The 17,482-nt window shown below is 48.7% G+C and overlaps 2 protein-coding genes across 2 annotated transcripts in view; one reads left to right on the forward strand and one right to left on the reverse strand.

Annotated features, from left to right (window-relative positions):
- Positions 1-590: 590 nt before the first annotated feature.
- LOC311317412 (serotonin N-acetyltransferase-like) lies at positions 591-4,090 on the forward strand (the record flags this gene model as incomplete). Its single annotated transcript, XM_084448495.1, has 3 exons — positions 591-744; positions 1,581-1,735; positions 3,719-4,090. 3 exons carry the CDS (start codon positions 591-593, stop codon positions 4,088-4,090), a joined length of 681 nt encoding a protein of 226 aa, XP_084304621.1.
- Positions 4,091-8,491: 4,401 nt separating this feature from the next.
- The window catches only part of evplb (envoplakin b), a gene marked incomplete at both ends in the record, with an annotated part of 18,222 nt that continues 9,231 nt past the window's right edge, over positions 8,492-17,482 (reverse strand). Inside the window, 13 exons of the mRNA XM_084448496.1 lie at positions 8,492-11,971; positions 12,102-12,194; positions 12,308-12,424; positions 12,598-12,681; positions 13,050-13,200; positions 13,497-13,690; positions 14,361-14,505; positions 14,772-14,950; positions 15,125-15,297; positions 15,678-15,775; positions 15,902-16,056; positions 16,558-16,707; positions 17,478-17,482. The exon at positions 17,478-17,482 is cut by the window's right edge and continues 106 nt beyond it. Coding sequence (XP_084304622.1) covers positions 8,492-11,971; positions 12,102-12,194; positions 12,308-12,424; positions 12,598-12,681; positions 13,050-13,200; positions 13,497-13,690; positions 14,361-14,505; positions 14,772-14,950; positions 15,125-15,297; positions 15,678-15,775; positions 15,902-16,056; positions 16,558-16,707; positions 17,478-17,482 — 5,024 coding nt within the window. The remainder of the gene's footprint in view (positions 11,972-12,101; positions 12,195-12,307; positions 12,425-12,597; positions 12,682-13,049; positions 13,201-13,496; positions 13,691-14,360; positions 14,506-14,771; positions 14,951-15,124; positions 15,298-15,677; positions 15,776-15,901; positions 16,057-16,557; positions 16,708-17,477) is intronic.

The raw sequence follows: 17,482 nt of genomic DNA on the forward strand, positions 1-17,482 counted from the left end.
TCTAAAATCTACTGGGAGTCTTTGTCAGGTAAGTGACGTTGCGGAATTATAGGCCTACTGCATTCACTCTGCTCTTACTGGAAGTGCCCTGGTGGAGGTCAAGGGTCAAGTGCTTCACCCACCATGTGATGACTGACGACAGTGGGAATCAGAAAAATACAAACATCTAAGCTAATTGCAAGGGTATATTTTCACCAGCCCATCAGCGTTTCAATGCAATCATAACTCGGCTACTCAGGAAAAAAAGGCCATAATGGCCATAGTTAATTATGGGGTTTGGTTATAATTGCTCCGCATTCAGTTGTAGACTACTCAAATAACAAATTATTACTATTTAATTCACCGAGGTTGCTTATTCACATGCAAATGTGAATATCAATGACGTCTACGAACTGTAGGAGTATAAATACAGATGCTGAACATTAAGAGTCAGTTGACCACAGCTGATTTATAACCCTAGAAGCAGGACAAGGCCAGTTGATCTGGGCGCGAGGCGAGGGGACCTGTGCGAAGGAGAAGAGAGCGAGCAGCGGGGTTAGGAGAAGAGGAAAGTTTTGTAAGTGAGATCTTCAGAAAAGTTGTAGCCTACAATGTCAGTAGTGGGCGCCCAGCCTTTCCTGAAGCCGAGACCTCCACCGTCCAAGGGGTCGCCCGGGCGCCCACGGCGGCACACGCTGCCGGCCAGCGAGTTCCGACCACTCAACACGCAGGACGCCATCAGCGTCTTCGAGATCGAGAGGGAGGGTAAGTTGCTGTTGAGCATAATAGCCTACACATATTTCACGTTAAGATATTAAAGTATAAGAGGTGTTTTCCAAACCTTCCACAACAAGACAAAGTTGTTTACCTTGCCTTAAAACTGAAACGCAACAACATACAGTAGGCTACTGTGCAAAGGTCTTAGGCCGCCACCAAAGAAAATAATGTTTAAATCTATTAAATTGTTTATTTGCTTGTAATAATACTATATAAAATATAGGAATAAAAACAAACATTAATAGAAAAAAGTAAATATCTTAAGAATAAAAAGACAACAGTAGGCTCACTGTCCATGGTGTAGCTATGTTAGTCTGAAGAGAATCTGAGGCACTCTGTGAATTTACACTGCTGTGTCATTGTAGTAGTACTGTGTTAAATGCTTCACAAGCTTCTTGCAAGATTACAGATTGTATTATTATTTATTTATTTATTTATTTATTTATTTGAATTGACTGTACTATATAGTGTTTTTACGAGCAAATAAACACTTACTGTCCAGATCAATAGCTTTAGACATTTTTCTTAAGGGGCCTAAGACTTTTGCACAGTATTGTTTCTTTATTTAAAAGTAACTGAAGTAGAAAAAAAGACTGCACCCTCGTTCATACTATATCGTTTATAATCTTTGCATAAATCTGAATTATTTAAGAAACATTGTTTACAACAATAGATCTCTCACTGTCTCTCTCTCTCCCACTCCCTCTCTCCTACCCAACTTCCTCTCTCTCCCACCCCCTCCTCTTTCTCTGTCTCTCTCCTCCCCCTCTCTCTCCTGCCTCTCTCTCTGTCTCTCTCTCCTACCGCCCCCCCACCCCCCCCAGCCTTCATCTCTGTGTCAGGGGAGTGTCCGCTGCACCTGGATGAGGTGCGTCACTTCCTGTCTCTGTGCCCGGAGCTGTCCATGGGATGGCTGGAGGAGGGTCGGCTGGTCGCCTTCATCATCGGCTCCATGTGGGACCAGGACAGGCTCACCACAGTAAGACTCTCACTCACTCACTCACTCACTCACTCACTCACTCACTCACTCACTCACTCACTCACTCACTCACACACACACACACACACTCACACTCATTCACTCACTCACACATGAATTCACTCATACACACATATTCACTCTCTCTCTCACACACACATTCTTTTACTCACTGACTCACACACATTCATTCCCTCACACACATTCATTCACTCACACACTCAGTCACTCACTAACACACTCATATTCATTCATTCACTCACTCACACTCATTCACCCACTCACATTAATTCACACACACATATTCTCTCACACACATTTATTCACTTACTCACACACATTCCCTCACTCACACACATCCATTCACTCACACACATTATTTGACTCACTCACACACTCACTAACACACATTCACACACTCACTCACTAACACACATTAACTAACTCGCTTACTCACGCACATTCATTCACTCACACACATTCATTCACTCACGCACACACTCACTCACTAACATCCATTCACTCACACACTCACTCACTAACACACATTCACTCACTCACTCACTCACTCACTCACTCACTCACTCACTCACTCACTCACTCACTCATACCCATTCACTCACTCACTCACTCACTCACACTCACTCACTCACTCACTCACTCACTCACTCACTCACTCACTCACTCACTCACTCACTCACACATTAATTCACTCATACACACACATTCACTCACACACACACATTCATTCACTCACTCACACACCATACCATACCATACCATACCATACCATACCATACCACTTTATTTATAGAGCACATTTAAAAACAACTTGAAAAGTTGACCAAAGTGCTGTACAAGTCAAACAACAATAACACACAAAGAGCACATAGTAAAACGTACGCAGTATGTCACATGAAAAAGGACAAGTCTCTTAGGCCATGTCAGGAAAACGCAAAAGAATATGTGTGTTTTGAGGCGTGATTTAAACACCTGCAGAGTGGGGGCCTGTCTAACATGCAGAGGCAGCTCGTTCCAGACCTTAGGGCCACTGCGAAAGCCCGATTCCCCCAGAGCTTCAGCCTGGATTTGGGGACAACCAGGAGAAGCTGATCAGAGGACCTGAGGGACCTTGAAGGAGCATAGGGTTCCAGCAGTTCCGAGAGGTAGATGGGTGCCAAGCCATTTAGGCACTTAAAAGTAAACAGCAACATTTTAAAATCAATCCTAAAACGCACAGGAAGCCAGTGGAGTGAAGCCAGTACCGGGGTAATGTGCTCTTGCTTATGTGTACCAGTTAGCAGATGAGCGGCAGCGCTCTGGACTAACTGCAGGCGAGAGAGAGAGGCCTGACTGACACCAACATACAAAGCATTGCAGTAATTCGAGACGAGAAGTCATAAAAGCATGTATTACATTTTCAAAAACACAGCGTGATAAAAAAGGTTTGACCTTGGACAGCCTCCTGAGCTGGAAAAAACTCTTTTCTACTACAGCATTGATTTGTTTGTCCATCTTTAGGTCACAGTCAATTTTCACCCCTAAATTAGTGGCAGTTGGCTTCACAAAATGTTTAAAAGGGCCTAGATCAGCAGGAGGAAACACATGAGCATTGCTGGGACCAAACACCATGACTTTGGTATTACTGTCATTAAAACATAAAAAGTTTAAAGCTAACCATGCTTTGACATCTTCCAGGCATGCCAACAACAGTTTTAAAGAGTCAGGGTTGTTTTGTTTCAAGGGCAGGTAGATTTGACAATCATCTGCATAACAGTGGAAGGAGACTCCATGTTTCCTGAAAATAGATCCTAGGGGGAGTAGATACAGCATAAATAAAATTGGTCCAAGAATTGAGTATGACCAAGGCTTCACACACTCACTAACTCACTCACTCACACTCATTCATTCACTCACTGCCCCCCACCTCTCCCCGTCTGCCCCCCTCCCACCCCCCCCCCCCCCCTCCCCATCTGCCACCAGGAGGCCCTGACCCTCCACAAGCCGCACGGCTCCACCGTCCACATCCACGTCCTGGCCGTCCACCGCACCTTCCGGCACCAGGGCAAGGGCCCCATCCTGCTGTGGCGCTACCTGCAGCACCTGCGCTGCCTGCCCAACGTGCGGCGTGCCGTGCTCATGTGCGAGGACTTCCTGGTGCCCTTCTACCAGAAGTCGGGCTTCAAGGCTCTGGGCCGCTGCTCCATCACGGTGGCCAGCCTGACCTTCACGGAGATGCAGCACGCCGTCAGCGGACAGGCCTTCGCCAGGCGCAACAGCGAGGCGGTCGGCTACTCCCAGAAGCCCCCGCCGACGCTGGCGAGGCAGCCGAAAGCTGGGCCGCTGGACGTCTGAGAGGGGGAGGGGCTTATATCGAACATGGGCTGATAGGGGGAGGGGTTTATACTGAACGTGAGCGGATAGGGCACTTAGAAAAATACTCTGTGGGTGATTGGGTGAACCGTCTGTCAATCATGGTGCCATATCAGCACTTCTCGCTGTCGTCACGCCTAAACCACGCCCGTATTCCAGTAGTTCCTCCTCATTGGACACTGAAACGGACATGTTGAGTCTGAGCCAGACTGATCTGTGTGAGAATGTGAGCTCACAAAATCAGGATGGTCCCACCAGGCTAGTGGTTAATTACATCAAATATGATTGCTTGGAATGTGTGCTCATACCAATTACATTTCTAATGTAATATTAACTGTTGGGAACTATTTATGTTTTCGTTTTAGATTGTCAGGAATGCCCAAGCGTATGTTTATATTCAGTTTTGCTCATTTTAATGGAAACTCTTTCTGCTACGAGGCATTTCTTTACTGGTTCAATAGGTAGCGTTAGACCAGTTAACTTAGTGAATGTTAGTCCAGTTAATCTGGTGACAGTTAGACCAAGAATTTCTCATAACATACTCCATACAACCACTGTTTGTGACAGTAGATGAGTGTCAGGGACAGTAGAGTGTCTATGTTTGTGTCAGGGACAGTAGAGTGTATGTTTGTGTCAGGGACAGTAGAGTGTATGTTTGTGTCAGGGACAGTAGAGTGTATGTTTGTGTCAGGGACAGTAGAGTGTATGATTGTGCCAGGGACAGTAGAGTGTATGTTTGTGTCAGGGACAGTAGAGTGTATGTTTGTGTCAGGGACAGTAGAGTGTATGTTTGTGCCAGGGACAGTAGAGTGTATGTTTGCGTCAGGGACAGTAGAGTGTATGTTTGTATCAGGGACAGTAGAGTGTATGTTTGTGCCAGGGACAGTAGAGTGTATGATTGTGCCAGGGACAGTAGAGTGTATGTTTGTGCCAGGGACAGTAGAGTGTATGTTTGTGCCAGGGACAGTAGAGTGTATGATTGTGCCAGGGACAGTAGAGTGTATGTTTGTGCCAGGGACAGTAGAGTGTATGATTGTGCCAGGGACAGTAGAGTGTATGTTTGTGCCAGGGACAGTAGAGTGTATGTTTGTGCCAGGGACAGTAGAGTGTCTGTATTCTAATCGTCTGTCCTCCTGCTGGCTGGGTCATAATATGTGTGTAACAGCCTCCTGACGTCAGTGACCGAGGGTTTACACAGCTCAGCCAGTACTGTTCAGCTGGGGAGTGAGATTATCAACACCAACACATCTAGTGACCTCAGCTAACTAGCTATCCCCTTCTGTGTGTGTGTGCTCGAGTATTTGACTGTGTGTGTGTGTGTGTGTGTGTGTGTGTGTGTGTGTGTGTGCGTGTGTGTGTGTGTGTGTGTGTGTGTGTGTGTGTGTGTGTGTGCGTGCGTGTGTGTTAGATTAGCAGGTAAACAGTTGTAACATGACTAGTGGGAATTAGACATGATAGAGATTATGGCTAAATTGTTCAACACAAGCAAATCTTGAATAAACATGTTTTTATACTGGTTTTATAAATAGAAACCATGTATATTTGTGAGATTTCAGCATGAGAAGATGAAGGAAACACATCAGTATTGAACGGCGTGCCGGAGGAATCAAAACAACATAAAAGGGGTCACTGCACATACAGTATAGCTCCTATGGATATAATACTTGTGCAATATACAAACTTTACTTCAATACATATAGAGTGGGCAACTCTTTCATTTGCAAGTAAGTGGGTGGGGGTGCGGTCGGGGGGATATATCTATATAACCAAATGTTGTTGTTTTGTTGTTGTTGTTTTTGTGTCTGTCACCCTGGGTTTTCCAATCATCCATACCACTGCTGATCTATCCAAACAGTTTACAACCCACTTTAGGGTTCTGGAGATATTCCAGGAGAGGGAGAAAGAGGAAAAGAGAGGGAGAGACAGACAGACAGGCAGACACACAGACAGACAGGCAAACAGGCGGGCAGACAGACAGGAAGACAGGCAAACAGACAGACAGACAAGACAGGCAGAGTGAGAGGTATAGATGTGCCTCTGTGGTCTCTATAATGATTTAACGATGGATACGTAATCGCACAGAAACACACTGGCCCTCCAATCACAGCTGACACCACTCATGCTAATGTCTTAATGATGGTGATTATAACACTCAGAACCCTTTCAACAGACGTCTATACATCCAACTGTCCATCCCCTTAACCATCCATCCCTCCATCTCCATCCATCCCTCCATCTCTCCATCCCTCCCTCCATCTCTCCATCCATCCCTCCATCTCTCCACCCATCCCTCCATCTCTCCACCCATCCCTCCATCTCTCCATCCATCCCTCCATCCATCCCTCCATCTCTCCACCCATCCCTAAATCTCTCCATCGATCCCTCCATCTCTCCACCCATCCCTCCATCTCTCCATCCATCCCTCCATCTCTCCACCCATCCCTCCACCTCTCCATCCATCCCTCCATCTCTCCATCCATCCCTCCACCTCTCCATCCATCCCTCCATCTCTCCATCCATCCCTCCATCTCTCCACCCATCCCTCCATCTCTCCACCCATCCCTCCAGTTATCCTTCCATCTACAATCACGTACAATCATAATGATTAAAACAAAAAAAGGCTTGAAATATTTCACTTTGTGTGATGGATCTAGAATACATGAAAGTTTCACTTTTTGAATTAAATTACGGAAAATAATGAACTTTCATATTCTTCATATATTAAATATTTTTGGGATGCACCTGTAGATCCTGGTAACAAACACCTATCACCACACGTGCCTCCAGACACCTGTGTGTGTGTGTGTGTGTGTGTGTGTGCGTGCGTGCCTGCGTGCGTGTGTGTGTGTGTGTGTGGTGCATACACACGCACGGTGCGTGTGTATGTGTGTGTGTGCTTGGGTGTGTGTGTGGTGCGTGTGTGTGTGCATGTGTGTGTGTGCGTGCGTGTGTGTGTGCGTGCATGTGTGTGTCTCAACACAAAGGGCATGTTTATGTATGAGTCATATCTAATCATCTATCCTTAATCCCACCTCTCCAGCCTGACTCGCCCCCGATCAGGGACCTGGTAAACTGGCCTTCAGACTTCTATTAATGAGAGGAACATTCCAGAAGAATGTGAGAGAAAAAACATCAAAATCATCTCACATGATTGTTGTAGGCAACGTTTCATGGTAGTAATGTTATCAACAACATAGCTTTTGTATGTATGTATGTATGTATGTATGTATGTATGTATGTATGTATGTATGTATGTATGTATGTGTATATATATACTTTTTTGTAATAATAAAGTAATCTGAATCTGAATCCAACCTCACCTTCCAAGGTGCAGTATATAAAGGGTTCATCATCCATCCTGATTCCATGAAGCTAAGGTTGAGTCTGTCTGTAGCGCATATTTTTAATAAACCATTCAGCCAGTTTCAAACCTCACTGCATTCTGACTCATCCCTGTAGCCTGTAGAGTTCAGCAGTACAGATGCACTCCAGTGGACCTCATACCACAGTGAAGCTCTACCTGAGGCTGAAACCTTGTGTGGTGGCTCCATCTAGTGGACAAGACCTGCTGGACACTGAACTGAACCATTGCCAGTCAGAGAGGCGTTTCTATTGTGATGAACTACTGACATATTACAAAAGTTCAACAGAGACACATTTCTTTATGCAATTGCTTTTTAATGAGTATATGTCAAACTAAATATTTCATTTGGTATAAGTACTCAAAAGTAATGTAAAACTAATCGAAGGAACATTTTTTATAGAAGTTTATCAACAACCTAATCCATTCTCACACTCACAGAAAATCATGAGGTACACAGCATAGAGGAAGAACAGCCAGACATTCACAGAAACACCTGAGGTACACAGCATAGAGGAAGAACAACCAGACATTCACAGAAAATCCTGAGATACACAGAAACTCCTGAGGTACACTGCATAGAGCCAGACATTCACAGTACACCCGCCCCCAAAAATAGTAACCACAGCCATTCATCTAACTTCTCTGTAAATAACATTGAAAGAACATGTTCCATTTTCCTTACTTTGAAACAAATGCATGGTTGCCATGTCACGAGAATCAGTGACTTATCCTTAGCACCTTTACTTGACATGTGTCTCTGTGTCTGTCTAGAGCCGGGAAGGGTTCCCAAAGCCAAAGCAGTTCAATGTTATCTGTTTCTGTTGCCAACCTAGACTCCTCTCTTACAACGGCCGGCTAGGTGTTTCATTCAACCACTGTAATTCACGTAAAGGATTGAGGGTCAAACATTGACTCGATAACTTACTCCTTGAGTTGACTGAGTTGCAGAGGGATGTAAAGTACTACTTTGGCTGTGAAGGGTTTGGGAACGCCAGGCCTTGCTGTGTGGACCTGTGTGTCTAGACCTGGCTGTGAGAGCCTGAGAAGTGATAGGAGGGGGCGTCGGAGGAGTCTGTGGAGGCAGCAGGCAGCAGCAGGAGCCCGGTGGTGACGTCCTTGGTACAGCGATCCATCGCCTGCTTGTAGGAGATCTTCTCCTTTGTGATGGGGTCCACTAAATCTTTAGAGTGGGCAGACTCATCCTGAAGGTCCTTGGCGTCAGCGCTGTCGATCAACTTGGTGTAGAGGGCATCTTGGATGCTGAGGCGCCCGGCCTTGTGGGGGTCGACCAGGCCTCCTGTCAGGTACTGGGCCTCCATGAATCTCTTGGCTTTGTCGTGAGCAATCCAGCCCTTGTCAGAGGCCTGACCAACAGACAGACGCTCCTTAGTCACAGGGTCCTCCACCCCAGTGAAGGCCTTCTGGGCGTTGAGCAGCTTGTGGAGGTGACTGGTGTCGATGAGGCCCTGTTGGGCAGCCTTGTGGATGGAGAACTTGTCCTTCCTGTTGAGATCGACGATGCCACCGGTGGCAGCCTGGGCCTCCAGGAGCATGAGGGCGGTGTCAGGATCGAGGAGCTTGCGGGTCAGGGCGCTGCGCACCGACATGCGGCTGTTTGTGGTGGTGTCCAGGACGCCGGAGATGGGGAAGAGCTCACCTCCGCTGGAGGAGGTCAGCGAGAGGGTGCCGCCATTGTTGATGAGGCTGGGGTTGGATGATCTGAGGGAGGAGGGCATGGAGCTGAGCGGGGAGGACACACTTGGCTTGGTGGGTGACTTGGGGGTGGCGATAGGACCGATGTAAGGCTTGGGTTTGTTGACCCCGGCAACCATGAGCGCAAACTCCGAGATGGGCATTTTACCTTCCTTATAGCGGTGCAGGTCGTACTGGGTCAGGCGGCCCTCCGCTAAGGCATCCTTGACGGAGAACTGCTTCCCACTCTTGCGGTCCTGCAGGATGGAGGTCTCCCCATCAGGGCCCATGGAGGTGATCTCCTCCCAGTCGCACTCCAGTTTCTGGAGGTGGATGTACTGATCACGGTCGATCAGTCCCTCTAGGTAGGCGTCGTAGGGAGCCATGTCTTTACCTGTGGCTGGGTCCAGGATGGTGATCCTGGTGGAGACATTGGTCTCTCTGGTGTGGGTCTCGGAGTGGTCCTCCTTCTTCAGATTGTTCTGCAGCTCCATTATGGTGGTTTCTCTCAGGTGGATCCTGTCCTTCTCACTCAGGATGTCCTTCTCCAGGCGAACGACCTCAGACTCCATCTTGATGCTCTTCTGCCGGCTTACCTGGTTCCTCTCACTCAGCAGCTTGGACTGCTGCTGGAAGGTAACGCTAATGTCCTTTCTCTCCGACTCCGACTTCTGCAGCTCCTTGAGGAGGTTCTCCTTCTCTCTCAGCAGGGCGTCTCGGCCGAGGGTGATGCTGATCTCCTCCTGGGAGGTGCTGGTTCTAGAGGTCTGCAGACGGGCCACTTTGGTGTTGAGCTTCTGGATCTCATCTTCCTGGTTCTGCCTGGTGTTCCTCTCCTGGCTCACCAGCTCCCTGAGATGGTCCCTCTCTGACTCCACTGCCTGGTCCTTCTCCACTCGGATCACCTCCTTGTAGACGATCTTCTCAATCGACTTCTCCTTCTGCAGGATGTCCAGCTTGATCCTGAGGTTGCGGATGTCCCTTTCCAGGCCACTGATGTTGGTGCCCTCTGTCTCCATGTCGGCACGGAGGCCATCGGTAATCCTCTCCAGTTTGGGGTCCCTCTCCACCTTGAGGACTTCCTCGATGATGATCTTCTCCTCTACAGGTGGCGGGATGTTCTCCAGCTCCAAGATCCGGGCTCTGATCCGCCGGAGCTCCGTCTCCACCTGGACCTTCTTCTGCCTGTCGTCCATCTGAGCCAGGCTCCTCTCCTTCTCCTCCACCAGGTTCCTCAGTTGCCGGACCTCCAGCTCCTGCTTCCTACGGGTCTTCACCTCCTCATCCAGTGACTTGTTCAGCTTCTCGTGTTCCAGGATCTGGCTGGGGTCCTTCTGGAGACGAACCACCTCCTGCATCACGATCCTCTCCTCCGGCTTCTGCCGCTCCATGACGATGTACTTGTTCTGAAGGTCAAACACCATTTCCTCCACGTTGCGGCGCTGCTGAATCTCCTCCCTCATGTCTCTCCTCAGACGGTCGGCCTCCTTCTCCAGAAGGGGGTCGTTCTCATACTTGATCAGCTCCTTGGTCACCAGCTTTGTTTCCACCTTGGACTTTTCGGCCTTCCACTCGTCCCTCTCCTTACGCAGGTGGCTGCGGAGATCCATGGTGCTGTCGTGAGTGACCCGCAGGCGGGACACCTGGTCGTTCAGCCTCTGTAGCTCCCTGACAACCTCTGGGCTCTTCTCCTCTTTTATCAGCTCCTGGGTCACCTCCTTGTACTCCACCTTGGGTTTCTGGGAGCGCAGTGTCTTCAGATCCACCATCAACACGTTGCTTTCCTGTTCCAGCTTGGTGCAGTTATGGCTGGAGTCCTGTAGCTCCTTCCTCAGCCTGGCCAGCTCCACCTCGGTGTCAGGGTCCACCCTGTAGATCTCATTGATGATCTCCTTCACCTGAAGCCTGGGCTTGATCTTCTCCACCTCACTGTATCGGAGATGAAAACTGGCCAGCTCCTCCATCAGGCTGCAGTTCTCACTTCTCACCTCCTCCAAGGTGGTCCGCAGGGTCTTTGACTCCTCGACAAGCCCCTGGTCCTGTTCCACTCTCTTCAGCTCCTTCAGGATGATCTTGGGCTGGATGGTGGGGATGACCCTCTCTAGGGTGTTGATCTGGCTCCTGGTGCGGAAGATGTCGTCGTTCAGAGCCTTGCAGCGTGAGCCCTCGTCTGATATCTCCGCCTGGAAGGTGTGGACGGCCCTCAGCATCTCCGGGTCCTTCTCCAGCCTCACCACCTCCTTCTTCACCATTATCTCCTTGATCTTTGGCTTCTGCTGGGCCAGAACTGTGATCTCCGTCCTCATGTGGATGGACTCGCTGTCTCGGACCTGGACCTCGTTCCTGATCCGGCGCATCTCCTCTCTCAGCCTGGCTGCCTCCTTGTCCAGCTGGGGATCCCTCTCGAACTCCGTCAGCACCTTGGTCACCAGCCGGGGCTTCACGCTGGTCAGCTCCGTCTCCATGCGAAGGATCTTCTCGTTGATCGTCTCGATCTCTGACCGGGTTCCCGAGCGCCGCGATGTCTCGTCCTGGATCCTGGCTTTCAGGGCCTCCAGGTCCCTCTCCAGCTTGGGGTCGCGATAGTACTGAACCACTTCCTTCTCCTCCATGCGCTCCACGCCCCTCCTGCTCTTCAGAGACATGAACCTCTTCCTGTAGGTGTCAAGGTCGTTCTCGGCGTGGGAGCGTCTAGTGACCTCCTCCTCAAGCTCCTTCTTCATGCCATCGGTCTCCACCAGGTTGCGCTGCTGGCTCTGCAGCTGCAGCTGCTGCCTCACAACCACCTGGCTCACTTTCTCGTCATTCTGAGCGGAGAAGGGAGGGAGAGAGGAGGAGATGAAGAGTCAACTACTCTGGGGAACCAGGATCTGTATCACAAAATGTTATGGTTTAGCAGCAGACACCCCACTAAAGACACTCTGATCCCTACGGCACCTGGGCGATGAGGTTCTTAGCCAAGCCCATCTGGCTGAGTAGCTGGTCGTTCTCTGCAGAGACCTCGGAGTAGAGCTTCAGGAGATCCTTCTCCTGCAACAGGATCACACAGACACAGATCAGATCATCATGACTCTAGAAACTGATCCATCAGTCAAACCAGCCAGACTTCAGCCGGTTGCCAGGTTTTGAGATCCCCACAGTACCTTTCTCTGCACTTCCCGGGCCATGGTGGAAGTGTAGCGCCTCTTGGCATCGATCTCATCATCATCATCCTCATGTCCCAGAGTTCCACGGTACTTATCAGTCTTGGCCTCATACTCCTGAAAGACGGGGTCAAAGAACATCCAGTAAGCGCTACCAGACAAAACCAAGATTTACCTCAAGGGAGATGAAAAAGAGTCGCCTAAACAGCTAAGCTTGTGTTGTCTAGCTTTACGGCGATAGAGATAAGAGAGGTAGCGATAATATGGGGGCAATGTTTGTTGGGACTCACATTGAGAACATTCTGCAGGTCTCTGGAGATGGCCACTGCTCTGTCCAGGTCACCTGACTTCCTCTTGATGTCCTCCACCACTCTCTACACAGGGAAAAACAAGTTTACAAAATAATCCTTGTACTAATAATACTCAGGTTTTCCGAGAATAATGTCTAATAACATAATTCAACTTCATCCTCTTCGTTATAATTAGGGATATTTTGGGATTCCCAAGACAGCTGTACCCTGATGAAGGCACGGAGAGGTGAAGCGTTGGTTTCTTCATTTATAATGGGCTGGAGTAAACAGAGTCTGCAACTTTCCTTTTCTTCTGAAAGTTTACACTGCCCCCCTGGCTGAGTTTAGAGTAGACCACCCCCTGCTGAGTATAGACTACCTCCCTCTGGTCAAGTCCTAAGTGTGCATCCTTTCTTCCTCCCTACTAACTGATTCCCAAGACAGTGACGGACCTTCTGAGAGTTTAGCTTGGAGTTGATTTGAGACATGCCATCACTGGGCTTGATCTTGTTATTGGGCAAGTTGGTCAGGAAGGATTCCAATGATTGGACAGCGTTCTCAAATCCTTGGTTCTTATTGGTTGCCTCTTGAATCAGAGATGTCCTGAAACAACAGATAAACAAGAATTAGTCCATCAAACATTGTGGAGGACAGAGAGAGAGACTAGAATGACAGAAAAGGAGAAAAAGGGAGAAGACTGAGTTGTTCATAGAGTGAGGAAAGGAGATTGATTGCAACAGAGAAACTGATGCTGGTCACTGCTGTAGTTCATTAACAATGCACACATATTTCAAACTTTATTTGAGGTGTTTACCCCTCTATTTTGGTATTTTGTTTGGTATTTTTTGTTCAGATCCCGAAGCTCCGTGCCACTACTATGGGCCTGGCAGAGTCCTCACCTCTCCTGTATCTGGCTGTTGACGTTAGCATAGCGGTTCTTCAGGAGTTTGACTTGGCGCTCCTGTCGCTGGACATCGGGGCAGTACTCGTGGAAGTTCTTCTGCAGGGAGCTGCTCAGCTGCTCTGTGGACTCCAGCTCTCTACTCAGCTTCTGCAGGTCATCCTGGTTGGAGGCCACTTCCTTACGCAGTACCTGCACATGGAGGACCAGTGGGTGGATCGATCAATCAATCAACCAATCAATCAATCAATCAATCAATCAACCAATCAACCAATCAACCAATCAACCAATCAATCAATCAATCAATCAATCAACCAGTCAACCCCAAACACATTTATTTGTACAACACACTTATTTCGTACAGGGGTTGCAATGCAAGAAGATAAAGCACACACAAATTGCAAGAAGATAAGCTTTATCTTTATCTCACAAATTGCAAGAAGATAAAGGACACACAAATTCAAACGCTTCACAAAAAGATAAAGAACATGACTGGAAGGAGCGGAGGACAAGGGGGGTCAGTCGAAACATCAGAGAACAAAAGCTTTACTGGAGCTCTCTCTCTCAGGAGAGAGAGACAGACACACAAGAGAAGAAACTGAACTGAGCAGAGAAGTAGGTATGTCAGCAGTGAAGAATAGATAGATAGATAGATAGATAGATAGATAGATAGATAGATAGATAGATAGATAGATAGATAGATAGATAGATAGATAGATAGATAGATAGATAGATAGATAGATAGATAGATAGATATAGATAGATAGATAGATAGATAGATAGATAGATAGATAGATAGATAGATAGATAGATAGATAGATAGATAGATAGATAGATAGATAGATAGATGGGGGAGGTGTACCTGCAGCTGCTGACTGCGGTTCTCCAGGACCCTGGGGCTCTGGGGCCCAGGGATGGCGCTCTCCTCCGCCAGCTGCTCCTCGAACTCAGAGACCACGCCGTCAACCTTCTGGATATGCTTCTCCAGGAACATGGAGGCTGTGGCCCTGGAGGACATCAGAGAGGATGGATGGATGGATGGATGGATGGATGGATGGATGGATGGATGGATGGATGGATGGATGGATGGATGGATGGATGGATGGATGGATGGATAGATGGATAGATGGATAGATGGATAGATGGATAGATAGATAGATAGATAGATAGATAGATAGATAGATAGATAGATAGATAGATAGATAGATGGATGGATGGATGGATGGATGGATAGATGGATGGTTGACCTCACAATAAAAACAGAGATGCCTACTTCTTGGTGTAGAGATTGGAGAGGGTGTTGATGTCATCAAACTTGTTGTTGGCAGCGCTGAGTTTCAGGGGCAGGGAGGAGGCACCGGGCCCCAGGGGCTTCTTGGACAGGATAGGTTCCATCTCCCTCTGCACCGCCGCTTTCTCTGATTCCAGCCCCCTCACCTCCTGACTGGCTCTCTGGGGGGGGGGGGTTGGGGGGGCGGGGTGGAGTGAGGTAGGGGGGGGTGGGGGGTGGAGAGAGGGGGGGGTTGATTGGGGGGGACTTTGACTTGAGACATCCTCTCATTAAAATCCAAACAATGATATCGAACGGTGTAGCTGAACTGAAATTCTTTCTGTTGCGTCTCCCACCTCCTGTTCTGCCAGGCGGTTGGCCAGGTCTCTTGTCGGGTCCCTACGGTCCAGAGGGGCTCTGACCCGGGCCAGGATGTCTTTCTCGGTCTGGGCCAGGCTCCGGCTGATCCGGTCCAGCTGGCTCCCCAGAACCGCCACCTTCGGGTCCTCAGGAGCACTAGCTACCGGAGCTGAGGAGGAAAGAGCGAGGGGGAGAGAGAGAGAGAGGAGGGAGGAGGGAAGGAGGGGAGGGAGAGAGGAGGAGAGAGGGACAGAGGAGGAGAGGGGGAGAGAAGGGGGTTAAGAAAGGCAAGATGGGGAGGAGAGGGTGAGGAAAGGGAAAGATGAAAAAGGACAGGAAAGGAGGAGGAGAGGAAAGGGAAAGAACAGCTGGGGCTGCACTGGGAGGTCAAATAATGGGTTTCTAAGTAAAATAGAGTAGAGTAACGTAGAGTGGAGTAGAGTAGAGTAGAGTAGAGTAAATTAGAGTAGAGTAGAGTAGAGTAGAGTAGAGTAGAGTAGAGTAGAGTAGAGTAGAGTAGAGTAGAGTAGAGAGAGCTGCTCCTCTCACCTGCCCTTTGGGGGCGCACCACCTCAACGTTGGGACTCCTGAGAGATGACATCAGAACTGCTCTTTTCCTCTTCAGCTCTGACAGATCCCTGTCCAGACTACACACACACACACACACACACACACACACACACACGTCAGACACATACACCTCTGAGATGATAGTGTTTGTCCTGATGAGAGAGTACTCAGAGGGGTGTAACTCTGGCTTGTCGCTGACGTACCTGTCCACCGTGTCCAGGGACTCGGTGTCGGGGGGAGGGATCATGAAACAGGCCCCCGGCAGCGTCTTGGACATGCCGGCGCTGGTCTGGACCACCCAGGCCTCACTGTCAGAGTTGCTCTTCAGGATCAGCTTCTCTCCTCGACCCACAGAGTCCTGGAGGAGCACAGCACAGCAGGTAACATGGTTTAAACTGAGGTAACATGGTTTAAACTGAGGTAACACAGTTTAAACTGAGGTAACACGGTTTAAACTGAGGTAACATGGTTTAAACTGAGGTAACATGGTTTAAACTGAGGTAACATGGTTTAAACTGAGGTAACACAGTTTAAACTGAGGTAACACGGTTTAAACTGAGGTAACATGGTTTAAACTGAGGTAACACGGTTTAAACTGAGGTAACATGGTTTAACGTGTTAATTTTATGTGTTTTAACATGAGTTTAACAAGTTGACATACACAACTCCTACACAATGGAACATTCTGAACATTCTGTTCATTCAAGTGGTGTGTGTGTGTGTGTGTGTGTGTGTGTGGCCTCCATGTGTGTGTGCGGCCTCCGTGTGTGTGTGTGTGTGTGTGTGTGTGTGTCTATGTGCGTGCATATGTGCGTGCGTGTGTGTGTGTGTGTGTGCGTGCCTCCGTGTGTGTGTGTACCTCTCCGTTGGTCCATTCACACAGGGACATCACTGGAGTGTGTGCGTTGGGGGGCGGGAGGCGGCGTAGCTTGAGCGGGGCGATGGTGGCGCTGAGATCTCTGAGGTCGGACAGGCGCTGCTCATTCCTCTCCACTGCTGGCTCGTCTCCCTGAGACAACAGACCAGGACAGAACAGACCTCACATCAGAACAGAACAGAACAGACCAGGACAGACCAGACCAGACCAGACCAGAACATCAGATCAGAACAGACCAGACCAGACCAGACCAGACCAGAACAGAACAGAACAGAACAGAACAGAACAGAACAGAACAGAACAGAACAGAACAGAACAGAACAGACCTCACATCAGAAAATAACAGAACAGACCAGAACAAAACAGACCTTACATCAGAGCAGACCAGAACAGACCTCAGAGCAGAACAGACCAGAACAGAACAGACCTCAGAGCAGAACAGTATATAACGATGGAATATTATTGGGATTCCGAGAACTGCTTAATAGTGACTGCCTGGGCTTTTTTTTTGAGCAGGGGGTGTAGAGTGTGGTCTCTATAGACCATGGGGTGTAGAGTGTGGTCTCTATAGGACAGGGGGTGTAGAGTGTGGTCTCTATAGGACAGGGGGTGTAGAGTGTGGTCTCTATAGGACAGGGGGTGTAGAGTGTGGTCTCTATAGGACAGGGGGTGTAGAGTGTGGTCTCTATAGGACAGGGGGTGTAGAGTGTGGTCTCTATAGGACAGGGGGTGTAGAGTGTGGTCTCTATAGGACAGGGGGTGTAGAGTGTGGTCTCTATAGGACAGGGGGTGTAGAGTGTGGTCTCTATAGGACAGGGGGTGTAGAGTGTGGTCTCTATAGGACAGAGGGTGTAGAGTGTGGTCTCTATAGGACAGAGGGTGTAGAGTGTGGTATTTCTGACCTCCA

Source organism: Borostomias antarcticus (assembly GCF_949987555.1).
Source record: "Borostomias antarcticus genome assembly, chromosome: 14".
In the NCBI taxonomy this organism is placed as follows: domain Eukaryota; kingdom Metazoa; phylum Chordata; class Actinopteri; order Stomiiformes; family Stomiidae; genus Borostomias; species Borostomias antarcticus.